General features: G+C 35.0%; 1 protein-coding gene across 2 annotated transcripts in view; it reads left to right on the top strand.

Moving 5' to 3' along the window:
• LOC147393167 (SNARE-interacting protein KEULE-like) overlaps window positions 1-27058 on the top strand; it is a 70489-nt gene that overhangs the window by 13972 nt on the left and 29459 nt on the right. For both annotated transcript variants that reach the window (XM_086454983.1, XM_086454982.1), the window contains exons 3-8: window positions 288-369; window positions 549-627; window positions 2076-2126; window positions 2219-2315; window positions 2489-2521; window positions 12003-12131. In XM_086454983.1, coding sequence (XP_086311109.1) covers window positions 288-369; window positions 549-627; window positions 2076-2126; window positions 2219-2315; window positions 2489-2521; window positions 12003-12131 — 471 coding nt within the window. The remainder of the gene's footprint in view (window positions 1-287; window positions 370-548; window positions 628-2075; window positions 2127-2218; window positions 2316-2488; window positions 2522-12002; window positions 12132-27058) is intronic.

The following is a 27058-nucleotide window of genomic DNA, read 5'->3' as shown; positions in this document are numbered from 1 at the left end:
CCCCTTTGGCCCCTTCTCATATTGATGGTGAAATAAGTAATTTTTTTTTTTTTTTTCTTGACTGAATGCCCTATGGTTTACTCTTGTCTTCTCCATATGCATTCACTTGTATGATAACTGCAAACATCCAGATATTTAGTCCTCGACTGTAATTTTTCTTCCTTGAAAAGTTTCTGTGAATTTTTTCTTTATTATTGGAGCTTATTGTTTCAAACTTTCGGTTATGTATCTCTGCATAAGTACATGATGTGGCCCTGTTTTAGTCCATTTTAACTAATCAAATGCAGGTTCTCATTATGGACAAAGTTACTGTCAAAGTCATGTCTTACTCTTGCAAGATGGCAGATATCACAGAGGAAGGAGTGTCATGTAAGAAACAACATGCTTAAGAATTTACTTCTCTTAGATATTACTTTGCTCTCTTATCCCATTGCACTCTACTCTTTTTTTTTTTTCTTTTTCTTTTTCTTTTTTTGTTATTGGTAGTTTGAACCTTAGACTGCTGGTTTCTTGGTTTAGAGCTTACTATTTTTCCATATTCCTTGCAGTGGTAGAAGACCTTTACAGGCGAAGGCAGCCTTTGCCTACCATGGATGCCATATACTTCATCCAACCACTAAGAGAGAAGTAAATAGTTTCCCTTTCTTGTTTATTGGCTGTTGACACTGTTTTCTCAATTCTCTCGAGATGAACTGCCTTAAGTTGTTTTATATTTTTACAGATCCTTGGTGCTTTCCTTTGTCCATTCTTTTTACAGTTATGACTGCTTCATCGTAGTTCATTCAGTTAAAAATGAGATATTATATTGCCACACCAACTTTTGCTAATGCCACCCCAATTCATCTGAATTTGAAGTGATTTTTTTTTCTAAACCAAACTAGAGACTAATGATTCTCAAATCCATTAGCTTAATTCTACGTCATTTCTTTGTTGAGATTATCAATTTGTAGAGCTACAAATCTAGGTGGATTTGACACTATCCCACCATGATCTATGCTGTTTTTTTTTGTTCTCACATATTTTGTGATTTTTTATTATTTTCTATGATTTTTATTATTTTAGTTTTTTTTTTTCTTTTTTCCAAATGTTACTTCTTGTTCTGGTACTATTATTTTTTAGTTACACTTCCTGTGTATCACGACATCTAGGATGTCCCTCATTATATATACATGTGGTTTCAAAACTTCAAAAATATAATATTGCCATGTTCTTCAATTATAGCCATTGTATTAAATTTTGACATATTTCTACAAAGCATTACCCAAATATTTCTATGTCCACTATGCTTGACATGAAATTTAACAGACAAGTTCTTTTTATATAGATTTCGGTCATTTTTCAGAATATTTTGTTGAGCAGAACATTTCGACCGAATTAGTTAATTTTCAAAATATAAATTTTGAAAATATAGCCATAGCAAGCCGGTGGAAATACTTCAATGAACAGTAAATTTTGATGTAAATATTCTTTATTGAGAAAATGATCCTAAATCACTGATAAAATTTATGAAAATTATACAAAATATAAATTGCAGAGAAAAGACTAGCAAATTTTCATTAGTGGAAATGTATCTTGATTTATCTGATATCTGCGTCAACTTATTTATATTCTAAGCATGGTACCGCATTCATATAAGCATACACACCAAATCGTCTATCTTCTATTTGCTTGGATATAAGTATTTTAATGTGAAAGTGTATGTGGTTAATGTGATGTTATTATTCTCATTTCTTTGTCAAAAATTGGTGTTTTGAACTATTGAGCTCTCAAATACAAGTACCAACACATATTGGGATGTATTGTTCATTTCCTTACTACATATGGTTGTTCATTGTAGTTTGATGACTTAAAGAGTGTGTTTAATGTTTTGATGTCTGTTTTATCATTTCCTACAGTTTCAATTATAAGTTTCACCTCATTTTCGGGAAAATTGTAATAAATTCACATTGGTCAAAATATTTGTACAGAATATTTCTAATTCCAGACTGAACCAATAGGTATCAATATTGGAATTTAATATCTTGGTTGCAACTAAAGAATGGAGAAATTTTTAACTCTTTATTGGTTATGTGCAGTATTGTCATGTTTTTGTCTGACATGTCAGGAAGAGTGCCTTTGTACAAAAAGTATGTATACGATCTACAACTTTGAGGGAATGTTAGTTTTCATTGAGATTCTATAGTTTATGTGTAATGTTTTTTTTTTTTTTTTTTTTCAGGGCATATGTATTCTTCAGTTCACCTATTCCAAAGGAATTGGTTAATCTCATTAAGAATGATACAAGTGTATTACCTCGCATAGGTGCATTGAGAGAGGTTAAATTTATCTCATTTTCTTATGATGTTTGTGGCATTAAATTCTTTTTGGATTCGATACTGTACTCTAGCAGTTTGCATGCCTCCATATTTGATCATTGCATATTTAGGTGCTATTTGAAAAGTTTATTTACTTGATTGTGATTCCTTCTCATTTGGGTGAGAACATGCAGATGAATTTGGAGTACTTTGCTATAGACAGCCAGGTATTTGTTCGTGCCTCCTATGTTTCCCTTGTTACTGTTGAATTTTGTGCTTAAATTATATGGAAACTGAAACACTTGCACGGTTTCTTAGTTTGAGACCTCGCAAGTACAAAGAATTTTATCCTGATTGCTTTCTTTTAATTTTCTACAGTTTCAATAAAAATTCTTCAATATTTTCATCATTTCCACCATGTTTGAAAATTGTATTAATTTCCAAACTGATCGAAATATTTCCCTTCCCAGGCAGACCGAAATAGACATAGTAAGTCAAAACTCTATACATGGGGTGTAGGGTCTTTTGAGTAAGCCCCGTCCCAAATTGTGTCTCTAGGCACAAATTTCAAATTTATTATAGGAAGTCATTGTTTATGAGTATTGCAAAAATCCAGGAGGTTGTTGGAGCCATGGCATTAAATTTCTACATTTTCCGTGAAATATGCCAAAATATTTCCTTTCCACCAGGCTTGACAAGAAATTTAATCTGTAATTTACTTTTTTGTTGTTGTTTCTGTGGATGCACTATCCATTTCATGAAATATTTCGATGAACAATAAATTTTGACCAAAGTTATCAAGTTCCATGTATCAAAATGCATGATTTCTGTGGAAATATTTTGATAAATAGCAAAAGTTGACCGGAATATTTTTTGAAAAAGAAATTTATCTGGTAGTATTGACGAGATTTATTAAAATAAGAAAAGTAATATATTTCTTGTAAAAAAAGCCTTGTAAATCACACATAATATGCAATAATTAATAGAAAAATTGTATCTTGATAGGTTTTTACATATCATCCGATTTTGTTGTATTGTAGGCATATTAGCACAATATTAAATTTAGACATATTTACACGAAATATACACAAATATTTCCATCTCCATTTGGTTGAAACATGAAATTGAACCAAAAATTTCTTGTTGTTTATATTTTGATGGAAATTACTAATCATTTTTGCGGAATATTTCGATCAATTGTGAAATTCAACCAAATTAATTAAATTTTAGGCATAAATATGCAAGATTCAAGTGGGAGTATTTCGATCAATAGTACGATCGAAATATTCCTTGTTAAAAAATTATTCTCTAATATATTGATAAATTTAGGAAAATAACAGAACTTATAAAATGCTTTATGAAGGACTTCTAAATTACACATAATGATAATTTCACTCATAATAAGATTACACATGATGTGATATTGTTATTTTAAGTTAATTATAGTTAGTTAGCTATCTATGTCAACTAATTTTTATGTATTCTAAGCATGTTAGTACATTCATACAAGGTCCATATTCTAATTAGTTATATAATATGGTAAATTCATACATATTTTAAAAATAAAAATGTAATAATGTGTGAATAAAATACTTAATAGTTTGTTCAGACAATACCTTTCAAATATCGTGTATGTAGTTAATGTGACATTATTACTCATTTCCATTTAGAATTTTTTTTTATTTTTTTACTTGTGGGCTCTCAAAGATGTGCGTACAAGAAAGTGATTCCCAACTCTCATGATATATATATTACCTAAAGTGTGAATAGTCATAAATGCCCTTACATAGAATTAAAACAAGAAACTACATTATTTCCAATACTCCTCAAGTTGGGGCAAATATATCAACTAAGCCCAGCTTGACAAGATGAGAGTTAGTGATAGAAGGACCAATAGATTTTGTAAGCATATTAGCAAGCTGTTCTGAAGAAGATACAAAGACCGTTTGTAAAGCACCAGATCGAACTTTCTCCCTGAGAAAGTGAACATCAACCTCTATATGCTTGATTTTCTCATGAAGAAATGAGTCAAAAGCAAGCATGATGGCATACTTGTTATCACAAAACAAAGTGGAAGAGTCAGAGACCGGAAAATCTTGTTCCATTTGTAAAAATCTAAGCCAAATAGGCTCGCAAGTGCCAAAGGCCATAACACGATACTCAGCTTCAGCAGAAGAGCGGGAAACCACACTCTATTTCTTACTTTTCCATGGGATCAGGTTACTACCATGGAAAATACAGAAACCAGAGGTAGATCTCCTATCTGTAAGAAAACCAGCGTAATTAGCATCAGTGAAGCAAGACAAATGTGGTTGAAGAGTAGAAGAGTAAAAAAATCCAAGACCAGGAGGAGATTTTAAGTAGTGAAGAATACGATAAACGGCATCAAGATGAGAGGTGCTTGGGGCATGCATGAATTGATTGACCACACTAACCGCAAAGGTTAAATCTGATTTTGTGTTAGTCAGAAAAATCAGACGGCCTACGAGTCTCTGATAAGAAGGATCAGATAATAAATCATCAGCTTCGGCATGAAGAGAATGATTTTGATTCATAGGAGAGGAGGCAATACGACAACCAAACATATTAGTGTCCTGAAGAAGATCCAATGTGTATTTGCACTGAGATAGTGAAATACCACGACGAGAGCGGGCCACTTCTATCCCAAAGAAGTATTTGAGGGAACCCAAGTCTTTAATCTTAAACACACGACCCAATAGTATCTTAACTTTGTCAATCCACTGTGCATCATCTCCAATTACTATAATATCATCCACATATACCAATATAATGGTGTAACGATTTTCCATTCCTCGATGAACAAAGCAAGTATGATCTTAATGGCATTTGAAAAATTCCTTAGATAAAATGACCTCAGAAAAACGTTGAAACTAGGCTTGCGGAGACTGTTTCAAACCATACAGAGATTTGAGAAGCTAACACACTTTCTTAGAATACTCCCCCTGAAGACAAAACCCAGGGGGGGTTCATATAGATAACCTCAGTTAGATCCCCATTCAGAAATGTATTTTTCACATCAAGTTGGTTGAAAGGCTAAGAATGACAACTAAAGAGATAAGAAGGCGGATAATAGAAAGTTTAGCTACAGGAGCAAATGTAGCACAAAAATCCTTTCCTGGAGTCTGTGTAAATCCCTTAGTAACTAAGTGGGCTTGTTATTTATCAACAATGCCATCCGCGAGATACGTGACTATGAAAACCCATTTACAACCAACAGTCCGATCCCTAGAAGAAAGAAACAAGCTCCCAATTGTGATTTTTTTTGAAACATTCATCTTAGCAGTCATGACTCCAATCCACTTAGGATTTCGCAAAGCTTCTGATATAGACCGAAGAATTTGAATAAAATCAATGGTTGCAAGATAGGCTTAATAAGGAGAGAATCCCTGATAGGAAACAAAATGGGCAATAGGAGGATTAGTAACACACCCCCGCTTACCTTTGCGAAGTGCAATAGGCAAGTGAGAGTCAGAAATAGAAGTAATAGGAGTAAGAGTAGAAGAGGGTATACCTGAGTCTAAGGAAGAGGTTGGCAAGTTTGGAGAGGGGCGAGGGCGATGAGCGTAGACCTTAAGAGACGACAAAGATGAAGATGGATCCTGCAGAGGAAAAGAGTGCTGTAGAGGAGATGACGGTGGAGAGAAAATTGGACAAGGTAGCACCATAAAAGAAAGATCCTGTAAAGGAAAAACGTTTTGGAAAGATGTAACATGGAAAAAAGGAGCATTTTCAAAAAGTGTGATATCCAAAGAATGAATTACACGATGACAAAGGGGATCATAATAGTGATACCCCTTTGACATAGACGAGTAACCTAAGAAAACATAACGAATGGCTTTGTCATCTAATTTCGTGCGATGAGGACTCTTGTCTTAAATAAAACAAGTTCATCAAAAAATTTAGGTGTAATGGGGAAGAGAGTGCTATCAGACTGAAGAATATGAAGTGTCACTTGTCCCCCTAAGGTGCGTTTCGGAATGCGATTACGAATAAAAGCCGCAATTAAGACTGTCATATTCCAATATAACATGGGAACATGCATTCCTTGAAGAAGACAACGGACAATGTTCACGAGGTGACGATTCTTGCGATCCGCCCTCCATTTTGTTTAAGAGTGTAGGGACAAGTCAATTGATGGAGTATGCCATGCTCATGAAGGTGGAATTGAATCTCATCAGAAATGTATTCCCCTCTGTTATCACACCTAAGAGATTTAATACTGATGTTGTATTGAGTCTGAATCATTTTAAGAAAATTAACAAAAATGGGGAGCACCTCAGAATAAGAATACATCAAGTAAACCCAAGTACAACGAGAATAGTCATCAATAAATGTAATATAATATCTATGACCATTAAAAGTAGTAACATGGGAAGGTCCCTACACATCAGAATGAACTAAATCAAATAATTTATTAAATTGATGTATGCGAGGAATATAAGAAGTATATGTGTGTTAGAAAGCTCACACACAGAGCACTGAAATTTGTGTTCACTACATGAAGTTTTTAAAGTAGGAAATAAAGAACATAAGTGTTAAAAATTGGCATGTCCTAAGCGAGCATGTAATAAATCTAAAGTCTGAGAAGAAGAAGTATGGCTACGAGAGAGTGGAAGTACAGAAGCAAGAATAGTGGTAGGTTAGGATTTAAATAGGTACAAGCCATTTCTCTCAAATCCCTTGCAAAAAATCCTCCTCGAAGTTAGTTCTTGAAAAATACAGTGAGTAGGAAAAAAAGTTACGGAGCAATTTAGAGATTTGATAATGCTACTCACAGACAAAAGGTTAAGAGATAGGTTAGGAACATGAAGCATAGAGTCACGAGAAAAACCAAAAGATAAGAGGATGGTACCCTTGCTGTGCATAGGAGTAAGGGACCCATCAGCAATGCGAACCCCCTTATGAGTAATGAGAATAATAGAAGAAGTAAAATGGCTAGACTCACCGGTCATATGATTAGAGACACCAGAATCAATTACCCAAGTCAGAGAAGCAGAGCCAGATTGAGTAACATGAAATGCAGAAGATGTACCTGGGAGCGTGGTAATTGATGCCATAGTCAAGGATGTGTGAGTATGAGCATGGATTTGATCCTGTACAATAGTAGCAATCTGAGTCTAGAATTGTTGCAAATCAATAATGCCAAGGGAAGCAGGAGTATTAATAGGAGGAACTAATGACGACTTCACAACTACAGCACGGGGAGCAGATCCTAAAGAAGATCGCAACAGATGGGGATAGAGTTGAAAGCAGCAGGTCTTCTCAACGACAATTTCGAATTGGCTATTAGAGCCATCTGATCTGTAGCTGGAGTAGAGATAATGCTAGGGGCCTGAGTTTGAGAGGGAACTGAACGGTGACGACGCTTATCACTATAAATGGTCGCAAATCTCTTGAATAAAAAGGGTAAAGGTGTGGTGTTAAGGATCTGTGTTCGAAGTGCCTCGAACTCTGAACGTAAATCCATGAGAAACTGGTATGTTTGATGTCTAGCAATCCATGTAACCGCATATTTAGCTGCCTTTGCAGACAACTTAGACATAGACTCTTAGTGAGAGAGCTTCTCCCAATGAGACTGAAGGAATGCAAAGTAGTCAGCTACACTTTGAGTCCCTTGGGTAGCTTGGGCGATGTCTCGATAAAGCTTGTAGATTCTCGAATCATTCTAAGCATGTGCATATGTTTGAGTGAGGACTGACCACAACGAAGAGACTGTCTCATGATATATGAACATGGTGTAGATGTGCTACTCCATGGAGTTAAAAAGCCATCCAAGGATAGTGCAGTTGTCAATCTCCCATTGTTCAGTTTTGGGATCAGTAAGGGGTGGCTTATTATGGTGTCCTAAAGCTATCTAGATTTTCTTTTATTCCTCAAATAAAGCCTAACTGACCGAGACCAGGACTGAAAGTTCCGACTATAGAATAGGGTACTGGTAATGCGTTGGGCTGAGAAGTTTGCTCCAAGACTAATGTTGGAGTCCTTGGTTTCTTGATGCGATGTCATTGTTTTTTGTGAACAAAGTAGTCGAAACTTTTGTTTGAAGGGAGGTCACTGTTGTCCAAGACACACAAAGAAAGGCTCCCTTGTTGCTGTCGAGGGTAAGAAAAATAGCCTAACTGCTGTCATAGGGCTCCACATGGCCTCTATAGATGTCGCAATTATCAACCCAACAGTCTGTTGCTGTCATAGGTCTCCCAAACAGGTTGGCTGTTTTCGCAAGGCTTCACGTAGCCCCCAATTGTTGTTGTAGACATCTATACAGTAAGCTGCTGCTGTCGTAGGTCACAAATACAAAAATCTGCTGTTACAGAAGGTTAAGAAGACCAAACTGTTGTTGCTGCTGCTGTCGTAGGTCACAAACATAGCAATCTGCTGTTGCCGAAGTCCAGAACACCTTCTAGAAGATATCTCAGACACCTATACAGCTAGCTGCTACTATCGTAGGTCAGAAACCTCAGCCATCTTCTTTTGCCGAAGGTTATTAGAAGGTTATCCCTTTATTGTAGATGCCAAAAAAACTTTAGGTGTTGTTGCACTCACCTGCACAGCACACTGTGGCTGTCGTAGGTCACAAAAAGGTTTTGTAGGACAGCAAGGGTAGAAAAAAAAAGGACCCTATCGAAGGGCAGAAAAGAGCACAGTACAGAATTGTAGCATGTGGAAAAAATTGAGAAAAAACCTTATCGCAACATGGATAAAGGAATATGAATCAAAAAAATAAAAAAGCCCTCAAAGGGGAGACCTTCTAATGAAGCTTCGGCTAGGTTATTAGGTCTCAAGATCTAGAGATGTTGGGAATGGAGGAGAAGAAGAGAGGAGAGGAGAAGAGATTCAAGGTCTCAAGAGAAATCGAAGAGGAGAACCTAAAAACATGATGGGATGTCCTCTAGGGCTTTGATACCAAGAAGAATTTTGGAAAGTAATTCTCAAGTCTCAAAGTGAGAGCTTGATATATATATATATATATTACCTAGTGTGAATAGACATGAATGCCCTTACATAGAATTAAAACAAGAAACTAAAGAAACTACATTATTTCCAATATAGTGGAACATTGTTAAACTTTTTTTACACTTCATTTGGTTGTTTATTTTATTTATGATTTATGTGTTTAATTGGATGTTTTATCATTTCCTACAATAATAATTAAAAATCCTTCATATTCCCATCATTTTCATGAAAATTATATTGATTTTCACACTGATCAAAATATTTTTATTTCTAGCCTGATCAAAATATACATCAAATCAAAACTTAATACCTTGTATATTAGCACATTCATACTAACACAATACAATAGTCCATATGCTAGTAAGTTGGGCATATTAGTAATTTAGTCAAACATATTTAAAAATAAAGTATATAGCCATGCGTGGATGTAATACTTAATAATGTGTTTATTTCAGCGAGAATTTTTGACGTAGTAAGGTATATCTAGCTAATGTGACATCATTATTCTCATATCCATATTGAATATTGTTATTTTTGAACAAAGTGTTAATTTGTTAAATTTTGGTTTCTATTTCTATTATAGTCATCCAAAAATATACAACTTGTTCAACTCATGTAGAAATTGATACAATATTCATGGAAATGGAAATCTTGAAGAAGATTTCATTATAGTTGTAGGAAATTATGAAATAGACATGAAAGTGCACTCATAAGTCATAAGTCATCAAACTACAACAATGGGTGGTGAACTTGAAGATTAGTAGTGTTTTGCAATACATTGGCGGATTATATCTAAGATCTTGGTAGCCAAAGACAATTATTTTATACATGGAAATGATTATAGCAATGTCACATTAACTCCATACACTTAATATGTAAAACACTTATGTAAATGAACAAACTATTAAGTACTAACGTTCTCACATTGTTTTGTTTGTGTATAATTTTTTAATATATTTGAATAAATTATCAATATATCCAATGAATTAGATCATGGACACACACAAATATATGGGTCGGGTTCTGTTGACTAAAAAAATATGACTCAAGAAATAACACATGATCTTGATTGTGTAGACACAACATCCAACAGTTGAAATTCTATGCATATCTCGAAGCCACTATTGGATGTTGTGTTTACACGGTCAAGATCGTGTGTTATTTCTCGAGTCAACAAAGCCGAACCCTATATATACATACAGACATACATAACTATATATACTTAAAATACATAATTAATAAGATGATATATTGATACTTAACTAATAATGAATTGAGTTCCACTAATGAATGGATACTTTATGTAATCAACAATTCCATTATAGTCTATACAACGACTTTGAGACTCGAGAGGGAGTTGAAGAGAGTTGAAATATGGAGAGATATTGGAGGGCTTTAGATCAAGTAGATCAAAACCAAAATATGGAGAGAGAGATGTTGGAGTCCAAGGGCTTTAGATCAAGTAGATCAAAACCAAGTATGTGGAGTGTAAGTTAGCACTAACACCTAGGAGGAATGTGCAAAAAAAAAAATTGCTGGTCTAGAAATACCCCAAAACAACCATTTTCGAGTCTATTATACAAATTGAGGAACATGGCCATAGAACCAAAGCTAGATGGCTAAAGTGCAGGTGTGCTTCTAGAGTACTATGTGGAAAATGCATACTAATCAAATTAGAAGGAAAAGTTTATGTAGTAAGACTAGCTATGCTTGATGGAGCTAAATGTTGGGTGGCATTGCGAAGAAATAATGTTGAGATGGATGAGTGGAAAGACTAGGAAAGATATAATTAGAAATGAATCGATTTGGGAAAATGTAGGACTAGCTCCAATAGGTGCTAAACTAAGAGAAAGTCAGCTGAGATGGTTTGGGCACATTTGACGAGAGCCGATTACAACCCTTATTAGAAAAAAATATTCAAGTTGAAGGTCTAAAAGAACGGGAGGAAGACCCAAAAGAATGTGGATGGAGTATTGAAAACATACATGAACTCACTTTCAATTATAGGAAACTTTGCTCTAAATATAGTAAAATGGATGAGCATGATTCGTTAAGCCGACCCAATTCTTTGGGTTGAGGTTTTGCTATTGTTGTTTTACCATAGATTATACTTTTTTATTATTATTTATCAATATTTTTAGAATAAATTTGAAAAACATTACAATTGACTTGTACTATTTTAATTATATTTCTATCGACATATTACATTTTTATACCTGGAATTTTATTATTTAGGCCTGTTCACTGAAATATTTCATGAAATGATTAGTGATTTTGACAAACATATATACAAAAAGAAATTGTCTGGCGGTTAAATTTCGTGTTGAGTCTTGTGGAAATTGAAATATTTTGGAATATTCCATGGGAATATGTTGAAATTTGGCCCTCAAATAATACACCAACATCCAGTGGAATGCTATTGCTTTTCATTTTCACACTCCATTTATTTCATTGGGATTTGACGACCTATGAGTATGTTTTCTTTTTCTTCTTTTGTCATTTACTGTAATTTCAATGAATATTTTTTCAATATTTCCATTATTTCCACGGTATTTGCATCATTCCCAGAAAATTGTATTAGTTTTCACACTAATCGAAATATTTCCAATACACATTTCCATTTCCATTTCCAAGATGACTGAAATAAGAATTGAACTAGAATTCAACACCTTGGTTGGAGCTATTCTCCTATTGATTTTGGGATAGCTAAAAGTGGAATGACTTATTTCACAGGGTTTTATCACTGATAACGAGCGAGCACTAGAGGAACTTTTTGGGGAAAATGTGGAGAATTCCTGCCATTATGATGCTTGTTTGAATGTGATGGCCACCCGCATTGCTACGGTTTTTGCTTCATTGAGGGTATGGATTTTGAACTCCTCAAGATGGTGATTCATGTTGATTAGGGCCAATTTAGTATTTAATGTTCTAGTTTCAATTTTCATCTCAACCATGAAAAAGCTGGGTGTAAGGCAATGTGCATTCTTTTTCTTGATAACCGATAAAAAAATGTTATACACTGGGTTATCAAGTACAATTTCGGACGACGTTGTTGTGTTGATTATAATTTCCTTTCTTTATTACAAAATTCCTTTAGGGATTGTCGTCTAGGATCATAAAAACGCCACTACTTGAGAAAAGACAAGCTTTATTGATCAGATACTACATGCAAACCAACTCAATATTAACTACATAAGTGTGGAAATGCTTCCAACACTTTTGTTCATGTTGTTGCCTTGTTACCCTGAAATCTTGTTTATTTAGGGAGTAGATATATCCTGTTGTGTTACTCTCGTTTCGTTGCCATCTTAATCTTAGGCTTCTTTGCATTGTCCCAAACATTCGTGGTTTAGTGTGCACATCCTGCTCCACCAATCCATTGAAATCCAGGATCATATCCTTTTTGTTTTTTTTTCATATGTAACTTCATTTGTACAGTGCTTTTTGACCCTACATTACTGATTTGACCCTATATAACACGAGAATTATGTCAGGTTGGCAGCATGTGTAACCCTACATTCCTCATTTCATTCAACTCTTATTAGGGCGTTCCCGACAGTCCTTCAATGCAACTCAGCCTGCTTTGGCTAGGGCATCCTCTAGAACTATCTCGCCTAGTGTAGTGGGAAGTAATGAAGGTTTCTCGCACAAGTTGGATGTGTGAGTAAATATGTTAATTTGACAGTGTATTGTTTGTATCGTCACCTGGAGTTGGAACTCAATGAGAGCTTATATTTAGTAGATATGATGAAAAGGAAGAAAAATAACATAGCATGCTTCCGGGAGAGGGACAAACGAAAATAAAATTGATGGCTATAAACTTTGTTATAGGGGAAAAGGGATAAATATAATTGTTGTAGGTAGAATAGTTGATAAAAATATAATTGTTGTAGGTATAATAGTTGATAAAGATTTAAAGAATAAAATTGTGGTGTTAGGAAAGAAGGAAAAATTAACAGAATTAGTGTTTATGCATCTTAAGTTGGATTAGAAGAAACATTTAGGGACAATTCTAGGAAAAAATGGATGAACTCATTTAAAAAAGACCAATGTAGATAGGATTTTTATATTAAGATACTTAAATGCTCAAGTAGGGAAGAAAGTAGAGGATATGAGCAGATGCATGGAGGACTTGGATTTGGAGAAAAAAAAAATGAAATGGGTAATGAGATCCTTGAGTTTGTGTTGGTATATAACCTTGTGATAGAAAATATTTCAAAAAGGTGTACAAATATTTGGACTGGAACCAAGAAAATCTGTATAGAATTTTTTTCTACTTTTGATAAATAAGCAATCAATATGCAATGATTGTGTGGTTATTTCAAGGGAGGATATAACCACACAACAAAGGTTAGTAGTTTTAGAAGTTAATAGTAAAGAGTTGTGATTTTCTAACTCCCCCTCTGGCAAACTCCCCACAAACTCTCCTGACTTGGTTGTGCATAGGACCATATATTTTTCCTTAGGATACACAACTGCACATTCCCATAAATATGTGCAGTTGTGTATCTTGAGGAAAAAATCTATGGTTCTATGCACAACCACGTCAGGAGAGTTTGGGGGAAGTCATTTCATCATTATTCTACAATAAAAGGTGCAAGAGGGGGTAGAAGTAAAGGGTGCCAATAAGTAAAGTCGTGGAAACAAGTGTAGAAAAAAAAAAGTGATTTTTTGTACTTAGGGATTTGATTTGGTGGTTATTGTTAAAGCAAGGAGTCTCATATGGATATAGTATATATTTACATAATTAAGTTTATTTATTAGAGAATTGTGATTAATTCGAGAACAAGTGGTGAAGAGATAAATTAGTTCCGAGTTACAATTGATTTCCATCATGAATTAGTTCAATCCTTATTTGTTTTTTGTCTAGTTTTAGTCATGGTTCAAAATATCCTTTAGTTTCCAAATGTTTCAGCTAAGACATATTTATTTTTCAACATTATGAGACAAAAGCCAAGAACAATTTGTTTTGTTCAGTTTTACCGAAACAAACTGTTGAGTCTTGACCTTTTCATCTACAATTCATCCTTTTCATCTCACACTCAGATATATTTAGAGTGAGAGAGAGAGAGAGAGAGAGAGAGGAGAGAGAGAGAGAGAGAGAGAGAGAGAGAGAGATGTCAGGGCTTTTTGGTAACAAGAGAGAGAGAGAGACATACATGGATAGTTGCACTAATCAAAGTTCAATCAGAGCTGAAGATCTTAATTTGCACAGAGGTAAGTGGTTCACCCCTTCTCTCTTCTGTCACACATGAACAAACCCACAAAGAGGGATAAACTCAATTTGAGTCTTGACATTCATATGACTATACTTGTAGAAAATTGATCTGGGGTTTGGAGAAAGAGAGAGAGAGAGGGGGGTGACGGGGGCGCGCGGGGGGGGGGGGGGGAGGAGAAATTGTGTTAAGAGAAAAGTAATCTATTTATTCCATTGCTTCCTATTTATATGAAATAAAAATAGGAAAAGATGAAAAAAGGACATAAATAAAAACATAAAACATAGTATCTGATAACACTCCCCCTCAAGCTAGTGTGAAGATATCACACATGCCTAGGTTGCTAATAAGATGATCAAAACTGACACGACTCAAGGCTTTAGTAAGGATATCGGTCAATTGTTGAGACATAGGAACAAAGATAGTACATATTTTGTTGGAAGTGACCTCTTTGATGAAATGGTGATTTACCTCGACATGCTTCGTACGATCATGTTGTATCAGATTATGAGCTATATTAATGAAAGCCTTGTTATAGTTTAACCAAAAGGGTGAGGAGGTGAGCATCCTAGCGCTCAAAGGAACAATCCCAACCAAAACACCTCACATATGCCAAATGCTATTGCTCGAAACTCAACTTTTGCACTTGAACGAGCACCCATAGACTATTTTTAGCTTCGCCAACTTACCTTACCACCCACCATAGTGAAATACTCCGAAGTTGAGCGACGATCAATAAAAGAATTTGCCTAATCTGCATTGGACCATGCCTCCCCTCTCATGTGGCCATGCGACTAGAATAATAAACCACCTTTCCTGGGCACCCTTTCAGACATCGAAGATTGCATAAGGTTGTGTTAAGGTGAGTCGTATGAGGAGCATGCATGAACTGACTAGCTACACTCACTACATAAGTAATGTCTGGTCTTGTAAGACACAAATATATTATTTTTCTAAAGTAGATCCAACACATACTTACTGATGGGGACATCAAAGTTCACGAGCCTAACCTATTTTGGTCATGTTTTAGTTTTAGGATTTTATTTTATTTTAATTATTTGGCTTTATTTATGGGCCTATTTCATTTTTTTGTTTTATTTATTCTAGAAGTTTATTATTAGGTTAGTTTAGGAATTTGATTCAAGTTTAGGTACTATTTACGTTATTTTTATTTAGACCTTATTTTGGCAGGTCAAAACTTATCATATTAAGTTGATTTTGGTGTTATTTAAAAGGTTATTCAATTACCTATCCAGCGAGTCCTAGATTTTATGATTCCGATGAGTTTTGAGAAAGTTATGGTCAAAATACTGATACGATATTAGTTTTACATGGGATTTGCATCTCAAAGTCAAAAGTGTCAATTTTTATATAATTTTAGAATTAGGATTTTGAGTCTAGCCTATATATGCCTATTGTAATGGATTTCAAAATGATTAAGGGAATAAAAAAAGTTCACCTTTTTGTTGTTTGGATGTTGGTGCATTCAGCATGATTAATGCCATGAAAATCATTAAGGTGATTCCAAGGTAAATACATTGTTTTTTTTTTCTTTAATCTTTTTCTTATGTTCTTTAATCCGTTTTTTCTATAATTTTTTTATTTATTTGTGAGAGATCAAGAAACCAGCAAGACTCCATCAAGAATTCTTTAATCTTTTCAAGAAACCAATCCATAAACTCTATTTTCTTGACTTTTTCAAGAATTTTTCATTCTTGATTTTGATTTCTTGAATTCTTGAAACCCCTTTCCCACAACTTTTAATCCTTACCTTACAAACCTTAACCTTTAACCCTATCCTTTACCCTGTTGAAAATATTGTAATTATAATTTTTTTATTTTTAGGTTATTGGGATTGTGGTCAAAATTAAACCTTAACACCCAAATCCTTTTGGGTATACCTTATCATAGCACAAATCCTTAACCCAATCCCTAACCAGATTCCCTAACCCCCTTATTTTCATCTTCTTCTTTCATCATCTTGCATCACTTACGTTAGGAAATAAAAATGCATGTCTCGGAACGAGCTACCTTGATATGCAAAAAATATTTGAGAGGTCCAAGTTCTTTAACTTCAAACCATTTTCCAAGAAGTTTCTTCAAAATTTTTCAATAGCTGTTAAAGGAGGTTGGAAGTTTAAGACACTAAAGGGAGTACGATTGATTATATAACAAGCAGTAAGAACAACTTCTGACCAAAAATATTTTGGGACATGCGTACCAGTAGAAGGGTCCTCCCTAATTCCAACGAATGATGGTTTTTTCTTTCCATAGTATCAATGTGTTAGGGTGTAGAGACACATGAGGTTTGTTGTTCTATCCTTTGTGCAACATAGAATTCTTAGAGACCTCCATAGGAGTACTCGCCTCCTTTTTCCCATCGAAGGACCTTGATCCTTTTTTTCAAACTGAGTAAGGATCATGGCATGAAAGTCTTTGAATATTGAATGGACATCTTCTTTATTTTTCATCAGATATATCCATGTATATCTACTATAGTCACGATAAGCAAAAAAATAAAAAATATATCTACTATAGTCATCCACAAAAGTAACAAAATATGAAAATAAAAAAGTAATAGGGGAAGGTCCCTAAACATCAGAATGCACAAGAGAAAATGAAAAACTTTTATTTAAACATTTTGGATAACATGAATGACAGTTCTTAGAAAATTGATAAACTTCACATTGTAACTCTAACAAAGACCTGGACTGAAACGGAGAAGGAAACAAACGTCCTAAATACTTAAAAGAAATATGACCCAATTGAATATGCCATCGCAATATCCGGGATTTATTGACCTTCCTAAGCACTGACACATTGGAATGTTGAGAAGGTACAGGCCATCTACTTCACAACCATTGTTAATCACCCTCTTTGTTGTCAAGTCCTGAAAGACACAATGAGAAGGAAAAAAAGGTAAACAATTTTTTGCAACACTACTAACAAACACAAGATTTGTAGTGAGGTTAGGAACATGTAAAACATTAGACAAAAGAAAACTAGTTTCTTTATTGACTATGGACGATAATGAACAATTAGCTAAACGAACTTTGTTCTTACATGAACAAGGGCTACAAGATTGAAAGAAGACTTACTTGTCATGTTATCTGTAGCTCCCGAGTCATAAATCCAAGATGTGGACTGAAATGAGGTAAGTAGAAGTAGAGGTACTTGTGTGTGTGAAAGAAGTTGCAGTGGAATCATTCAACAGAGTCCCTAAATGGACAATATCATCCTGGGAGAATGGGGCTTGTACCATCGAGTCGACATCTCAGAACTCGGGGAATCATTTATCATGTACATTGGAAGCATGATGAGTTGAAGAAGAATGTCCTTAAGTTGGAATGAGTCAAGGCGACCTATTAAGTCTCAACACTTTGCTGGAATATGACCAAATTTGCCACAGTTATCACACTTTTTCCTTTCTCTACCATTGAACTTATGTGTGGATTTATCAAATTTCTTACCCCCTAAAGTCTATCTTCCACCATGATAGATCTGTCACTCAAAGGGATACTCACTTGTCCTATAGTCGATCGTCGACTTGCCTCACTTTGAACTTATGAGTACACTATGTTTAAAGGAGGAAGATGATCCCTTTTTAGAATCAAAACTCGAACCATCTCAAACTTGGGGTTCAAATCGGCTAGAAACTAGAATGTACGGTGTGTCTCAACATGCCCATTGAACTATGCACAATTTTTGACGATCACATGAAATACCACTTGGAAACACGCCAATTAATTATTCAAAAACATGTGATTGAGATTTATTACTCCATTCCAAATAGGCATGGAAGATTCAAGAGCTATGTAGGAGACTTGGTCATGGTTTATCTTAGTAAAGATTGCTTCCCACCAAAACTTACAATAAGACCAAGTTGAAGAAAATTGTACCCCTTGCTATCTTGAAGAAGATAAATGATAATGCTTATGTGAAGGATTTGCCTTATAATATGCTATGGTCAATTATATTTTCTAAATTAAGTCTTGAGAATAGATGTTGCACGTGGATTAGAGCGAGAGATGAATTAAAAAGAAAAAAAATGGAGGCCTTCAAGAACAACTAGAGGTAGAGTTTTTTCAAAGAAAGGGGGCATGATGTAGGACATCTATAATTAAAGTTAAGAGTCTTAAGTAGTTTCTAATTCTAGTAGAATTTGTTTCTATTTTCTAGTTTTAAGAGCATTTCCATTTCTAGTTCTAGTAGGATTTTTATTTTCTAATTCTAGTAGAAAGTTTCTAATTTGTTTTTAGGTTTGTATTTTTTTTGTAATATCGTTTTTATTCTTTAGGCTATTATTAGAAGTGTCCAAATTGAGTTATAATAGGTTTAGAAAGTTAATATTCTATTATATATAGATTAGAAAGTTACGTTTTAGTATTCAAAAACGAAATTCAATGAATTTCAAATATATTAATTCAATTATCTTTTCTCTTTTAATTACTTTTTAGCTTTATTTTATTTCAAGCTCTTGCTTGTTTACCTATTGAATCTATCGATTCACACGCTTCCGCTACGTCATTTAGAAAGAGAGAGATTGTGCTAGAGAAAAGTGATATCTTTATTTCATTGTTTCCTATTTATATGAAAGGCGTTGAAATAGGAAAAGACGAAAAAGGACAGAGAAATAAAAACATCATATCTATCCCTTTAAAATGGTTGATTTTAAAGAAACCCTCAATTCTTTGGTTAATATTTAAGAAGCCCCCTTGACCTCGGTTTCCTCTTGAAGAACTTATGTTTTCAATGTCTCAGAATGTATTGGTTATGCTTTAGTTTCATTTCAATTTTTTTGTGGAAACCAAAAAATTGAATCAAAACAAGATTTTAAACAATGGTTGTAGTTACTAACATTCAAGAGCTTACGTAGGTCACTCAGCATTTGATGATGAAACTAGAAAGGGAGAACTCACAAAATTAAAACTCCCTAGGACTACTTTTGAGTACGAGACCTTTAGGAAAAGTAGAATTGAGACAAAGTATGTGGAGGACAACCTAATTAATGGCACCCATACAGAAGAATGGCTAATAAAAATTGATGGCTAAGCAATATCTCAAAGTGGCCATTTTCTTTATATCTATTCTATTATTTATAAAGATGAAGCAATTCAGGGGAATGTTATCCATTCAATTGGAGTTGGATGGTTGGAGTGGTGTGAACAATCGACAAATCCCATTAAATAATTTTTTTTAATAAAATGACAATAAAACGAACTATGCTTCATAGAGTATATTTGGGCAATGATGAAATATGTTCAGAGATTGAGTGTAGTAGAGGTAAAATAATGGAAAGACTAAGAAAGGTAGAAATGAATACGCTAACACAACTGTGGGAGTAACCTAAATAGATGATAAACTAAGGGAAAGTCGATTGAGATGGTGTGGTCATGTCACATGTGCAACTAAGGTTGATTAAGCCCCAATTAGAAGGAACATGCAAGTTGAAAGTTACTAAAGAGCGAGAAGAAAATAAAAATTATTTGGATTGAGGTAGTGAGAGCAGATATTGGCACACTTGAATTATAAAAAGGCATGGTTGTAGACATAATTTAACGGTGGCAAAGGATACTTTCAGTCGGCCCAAAATTTTGGGACAAGGTTACGATGATGAGAGTATCATCTGTTGATTTGTGTGCTTCCCAATCATTTCTCAATACTTCTAGTTACGTTGTTTTAGGCCTTGAGTTTCTTGTTTTAGAGCATTTAACCCACAATAGTGCAGCTTTAACTTATTTTTCAAAAATTATCATCTGAATGCTTGTTATAACCAAGGTTTAAAAACTCATTGGAGGCAATGTTTTATACATTTGGCCCACGATAGTGCAAGTTTCACTTTTTTTTTCCAAATTTATCATATGAATGCTTCTTAAGACAAAGGTTTAAAATCTCATTTGAGGCAATGTTAATGAGAAATATTGGAAGGGTCTCAACTGAAATATTGCAAGTAATTCCCAACACATTCAATGTTTTGAGGTCAATGTTCCGCTCCAATTTTGGCCAAAACATGGATGTTCCATTGAAATATTCCAAAATGCCATGAAGTTTTGAGATATGGTTATACCTACCATTTCAAAAATTGGAATCTTAGTATTAAATCTCAACATATTTCCATAAAATATACAAAATATTTCCATTTCCACAGGATCAACATGAACTATAGTGTTGATAATTTCCTTTTGTATATATTGTAGAAATTATTGTTCGTTTTGCAAAATTTTCATTGAATTGTAAATTTTTATTGATATAATCATATCTTAAGTATAAAAATGTAAGATTTTGGTGGAAATATTTTGATAAATAGTAAAATTTAAGCGAAATATTCTTCTTTTGAAAAATTATTATAATCAAGCTCAAGAGGAACCTCCTCGGAGTTCCATTGATTCCATTGATTGCATTTCTCAGACTACATCTAGAGCTTCATTTTCTGATCTTACCACATAGTTGGGAGAGATTCTTCAGAAGTTGATTATCTTGACTGCAGGACCTACTCCACCCATAACTATTTTAGATAATCCAACATTTATGGATGCCAAGTCTCCCTCATCTTGGGTCATCGATTTAGAAGCTAGTGCCTACATGTTTCGTATATCTTGTCTCTTTTTTAATTTCCATTCTCTTAATTCTCACATTGTACAAGCTGATGGGTCCACTTGTAATGTAGTTGACAAAGGTAATGTTTTTCCGAATTCATTTCTTCCCTTATCTTCTACTCTTTCGATCCTTGATTTTCCTTTTAATCTACTTTTTATTAGTTAGCTTACAAAATCATTGCAATGCTTCATAGCTTTCTTCCCTTCTTATTGCGTCTTTAAGGATCTCAAAACAAAGAAGATGATTGGTTTGGGGCATGAGAAGATGGATTATTCTATTTAATGCGAGATGCGCCGACTTTTGCATTGAATGCTTCAATTTCACCCCTACAGTGACACTATTGGTTGGGTCATGTGCCTTTGTCTAATTTACGTCGTGTTATCATTTTTAAAATGTGAGGCTTGCCAATTGGGCAAGTACCACCATGATTCTTTTCCTAATCGTAGCGAGAGTCGTCAATCTAGTCTTTTTGAAATAATTCATACAGATATTTGGGGTTTGTAAAAAATAAAAAATTTATCTGGTTTTCATTACTTTATGGTATTTATGGATGATTATTCTCGTACGACATGACTCTTCTTATTGAAAGATCGCACTAAATTACTTCGTGTTTGGCTTACTTTTTATAAAGAAATTTCAGTCAAATTTGTAAAAATTATCCATTTTGATAATTTTTTAGAATACATGCAATCTTTTATTCAGTTTTTTTATTCAGATAATGACATTATTTATCAGACTAGTTGTGTTAATACTTCTTAACAGAATGGTGTTGCTAAGCAAAAATATCGTCATTTACTTGATCTTGCTCGCACCATTATATTTCAAATGCATGTATCTAAGTCTTATTGGGGTTGATGCTGCCCTCATAGCTTGTCATCTTATTAATCGCATGTCGTCATCAATTTTAAATGGTTAATCACTTTTCTCTCTGGTTTATCCTCAAGTATATCCTTTTGCTGTTACTCCTAGAGTCTTTGGTTGTGTTTGCTTTGTTCACTCATTTGAGCTTAGGTTGGATAAACTTTCTTTAAGATCTATCAAATGTTTTTTTTTGGGTTACTCTCGTACATAAAAAGGGTAGATATGTTATTGTCTTATCACTCAACGGTACTATGTAAGTGCTGATGTGACATTCTTTAAGTTTACACCTTATTTTTCTTCTGTAGATTCCTCATTTGATTTGGATATTGCATCTTCTCGTTAAGGGGAGTTGTCTCCCACAATTTCCTCTTCTACTTCCAATTCTTCTCGCAGGTGACTCTTCAACTATGCCTCTTCAAGTATATACCAATGCAGTCATTTCCGAGCACCTTCATCTTTTCTACTAGCCCAAAATCCATCACTAGCTTGCCTTGAGGTTCCTCTACATCCACCAACATCTATTTCTACCTCTAGTGATTTTCCTATTATTTTAAAGAAATGTACTAGATCTTGCACTAACCACCCCATTACTGATTTGTTGTCTTTTCATTGGATGTCACCTTCATTTCGCTAGTTTGCACTTTCCTCGTCTGCTATTTCTATTCCTATTTTCTATATGCAGGCATTATCTTCCTTTGGGTGGAAACTAGCTATGGACGAGGAGATTACAACCCTTCATGATAATCATACATGGGATCTATCACCGCTTTTACTTGGGAAACAAGCTGTGGGGGTGTAGATGGGTGTGTACAATCAAGTATCTTCTTGATGGATCTGTTGAGAAGTTGAACACTCGCCTTGTAGTCAAGGGTTACACACAAACTTATGGGGTTGGTTATAGTAAGATTTTTTCTCTAATGACTTGCCTGAATTCTATTAGAGTTTTTATTTCTATTGCAGTGTGTTATGATTGGTCTTTGTATCAGTTGGATATTAAAAATGCTTTTCTATATGAAGACTTACAGGAGGAGGTATATATGGAGCATCCACCTGGATATGTTGCCTCTGGTAAGACTGGACTAGTGTGTCGCCTACGGAAGGCAATTTGTGGGCCGAAATAGTCGTCTAGAACGTGGTTTGATAAATTTAGGTTAGTTGTTCTTGCCTGTGGATTTGCTAGGTCCACTTCTAATCATTCAGTATTTGTGAGGCAATCTTTTGGTGGAATTATTGTGTTGGTAATTTATGTGGATGGCATCATCATCATTGGAAGTGATCCTAGTGGTATCTCATATTTGAAGACTCATCTAGTCAAACAACTTCACACTAAAAACTTGGGTCTTCTTCGCTACTTCTTGGGTATTGAAGTAGCCCGCTCCAAAGAAGGTATTAGTCTGTCTCAAAAGAAGTATGTTCTAGAATTGTTATTTGAGACTGGTACTTTGGGTTATTAACCAACTGATACTCTTATAGATCCCACTAATAAGTTTGATGCTAAACATGGGGATATTTATCCTAATGTAGGGTGTTATCGTAGATTAGTTTGCAAACTAATCCACTTGACTGTCTCTCGTCCAAATATTACCTTTGTTGTGGGAGTAGTTAGCCAATTTATGCATGTTCCGCAATAGACTTATTAGGATGTTGTGTATAGGATGCTGAGGTATCTAAAGTGGTCACCAGGCAAAGGATTATTATACAGACCTTCACCTCTTATATCCATTACTGGCTTCTTAGATGTTAATTGGGCGGGGAAATTGACTGATCGTAGATCTACTTCTAGGTATTGTACTTTCGTGAGAGGTAATTTGGTGACTTGGTGCAATAAAAAACAACAAATTGTAGCTCGTTTTAGTGCTGAAGTAGAATACAGGGCGGTGAGACATACTGCATGTGAGATGCTATGGGTTCAAAGCCTTTTAAAGGTGATGGGGATTGAAGTTCCTACTCCTATGCCTATTTATTATGATAACTAGGCTGCTAGTTATATAGCTAGTAATCTAATATTCCACGAGAAAACCAAGCACATTGAGGTTGATAGCCACTTTATTTGTGATATGGTAATGGTTAAGAAGATATCTACTCCTTATATAAAGTTAGAAAATCAGTTGGGAGATGTTCTCACAAAACCATTATCCAGGTGTTCCTTTCTTACTTTTTGTACAAAGTTGGGTATGTCAGATTTGTATGCTCCAGCTTGAGGGGGAGTGTTAGAGCTCTTACTTAATGTCGTGTGGGCCCAATACTTAAGCCAACACAACCCATGTCATAGGACATTAATGGAAGGTCATGTAAGCCTAATATGTAAGCCCACACGATCAACCACATGTTTTTAATATAACAGAGCGGCCGAACCCTATTGGCAGTTACCGACTTATTTCTCTTCTCTAGTTTCCTCTTCTCCTTAACCCTAATCTTCTAACAATATTTATAAAAACAATTAAAAAATATAAATTGCTTGTAGAAAGGACCTGACAATTACACAATATTTATTATTAGTAGAATTAGGAATACCTAGCCCTCAGTATATTATCTTATTTTGATGTATTCTAAGTATCTTACCACTTCTTATACGCAAGTACACACAATTTTTCTTCTAAATAGTTGGGTATATTAATAATTTATTGATACATATTTAAAAATGAAAATATATTAATGTGAGAATTTAATACTTAATATTTGGTTCATTTAAGCTAGTGTTTTACATAATAAAGTGTATGTAATTAATGTGACATTATTTTTCTAGTCCATATAAATTGTAGTTGCATTTGGCTATCAGAATCCCAAATACATATGGAAACATGTAACTAAATGCAAACTAAACCTCATTTCTACTCTCCATATGGTTTGTTTATTATGGTATGAAAATTTGAGTGTGTTTCAAGGTTTTTTTTTTTCAAATCTTTTACTATGGTTTCATATAGATTTGCATAATATTTCTTTTATTTTTTTAAATAAGTCTGTTACTATCAGGTTTTTTAGTCTGTGTCCTTTTTAGTCTTTTCCTCTTCTCAGACTATGTAATACTTTTAAAGCCTAATTAGGTCTAATTAATCTCTTCTAGCTTCTCTTTCAATTTCAACTTGGTATTAGAGCTAGGCTCTTTCTACCTCCATCGCCCCCCACTCTTTCTTCTGCTACAAACTCTATCGCCTTCCTCTTATTTAAATCAACACTCCACACCTCTCGTCTTCAATACATATCACCTTTACGGGGGTTCTTTGTCGCCACAAACCCTAATTGCATCATGCGATAGGGAGTTGAGGATTGTTTGGAGCCTGCGATCAGGCTGTACTCATAGCAATGCTGCTGTTTAGGGCTGGCGATAACAGCAAAGTACTAGTTTGCTGAAGATCAAGCCCTACGACACCACCACAGTGCCTTGCGACACAACAGTTATCTTTTTGAGTAGGCGACACCCAAAGTGGATGTTTTTTACCCTTGCGACATAGCAGTTGCTGTCGTTTTGAGCAGGCGACACCCAAAGTGGAGGATTTTGACCCTTGCGACACAGCAATTGCTGTCTTTTTGAGCAGGTGACACCCAAAGTGGATTTTTGACCCTTGTGACACAGCAGTTGTTGTCGTTTTGAGTAGGCGACACCCAAAGTGGAGATTTTTGACCCTTGTGACACAACAGTTGCTGTCGTTTTGTGCAGGTGACAGCCAAGGTGGCTATTTTGACCCTTTGCGACATAGTAGATTGCTGGTTTGAGGCCTACGATCATAGCAGGTGGCTATTCTGACTTGTGCGACACAACAGGTTGCTAGTCTGAGGCATGCGATCACAGCAGGTGGTTGTTTTTTTGAATCTTCAATCATTGTAGGTTGTTATATGAGGGTGGCGACAGTTTTTTGAACATCTACGGAGGCTTGTGATCACAACAAAGTGTTGTTTGGGGCTGTTCTCATAGCAATATTGCTTCTTGATTCCCTACGATTGCGGTAATAACTACTCGGGTCACCCACAGCCGTGTTTGATCAGCTTTCACGCCTCTTACGATCGTGCATTGTCACCTTTAGGGTGCTGCTATCATTTTCTCCTTGAGAGCCATCCCTTCGTCTTATTTGAACTCTCTTCAAAAAAAATACACAGATCCTTTGACAGCTTATAAGACGTCCTCTTCCTCGATCACTAGCAATAGTAATGGATCGAGTGGTTTTCCTTCTCACTCAACCGACTTTCTAGGAATTCAAATTACTACCGTAAAATTAGATGGTCCTAATTATCTTCTTTGGGCATGATCGGTTGAAATGTTCATTGGTGGAAAAGGAAAGATCGGTTACCTCACAGGGGCAGACAAACAACCAGCACAAACTGACACTTCTTACTCCCATTGGTTTGCTAATGATTTTATGGTCTGATCTTAGTTGGTTACATCTATGCAATCACACATTACGGTTGGTTTTATGTTCTCAACAACAAAACAGATACGGGATTCCGCAAAGAGCATTTACTCGCAACATCAAAACGACGTCCGGATATTTAACTTAGAGCGTGAGATTGACTCTTCAGTTACCACTTATATATTACAGCTACGTGCTTAGTGGGAAGAATTGACCTTCTATTCCTTGTCCTATACCTGGAAGGACCTTTTTGATGAGATATTATTTGTCTCGATTCTAGATAAGAATCGAAATTTTCAATTTCTAGCTGGTCTCCGAGATGAGTTTGAGTATGCGAGAGTTTATTTATTAGGTATGGATCATTTTTCGTCCCTATAGACTACGTATTCTTATGTCTTAGCTAATGAGAGTCATCGCGCAGCTGTCCTACCTCATTTTTCAGGAGACCACTCCGCTATGCTTACTCGCTTACCTTCTCCACAACCCCACAGTGGGTCTCTGCCTACCCATTAGTGACATAAGTATAATCATTGTGGAAAGTTGGGTCACGTGAAGGCTCATTGTTATGCACTTCATGGTTGTCCTAATTAGCAATGCCAACAGTCTCAATGATCTTCAACTCATGTAGTCTTTCAACCGACGATTGATCTAGGACCTCCTTCAGCTACTACCTCCTCGAATTTGGTATCTCTATCCTAAGTCGAGTTTGACAAATTCAGGAAATTCTTCAATCAGATGGAAATTTTATCTCAGTTGGTCTCTACTTTCG

The sequence above is a fragment of the Akebia trifoliata genome, chromosome 10 (assembly GCF_017979445.1).
Source record: "Akebia trifoliata isolate Shusen 1 chromosome 10, ASM1797944v1, whole genome shotgun sequence".
Taxonomy (NCBI): domain Eukaryota; kingdom Viridiplantae; phylum Streptophyta; class Magnoliopsida; order Ranunculales; family Lardizabalaceae; genus Akebia; species Akebia trifoliata.
This window is presented reverse-complemented; position numbering and strand designations above follow the sequence as displayed.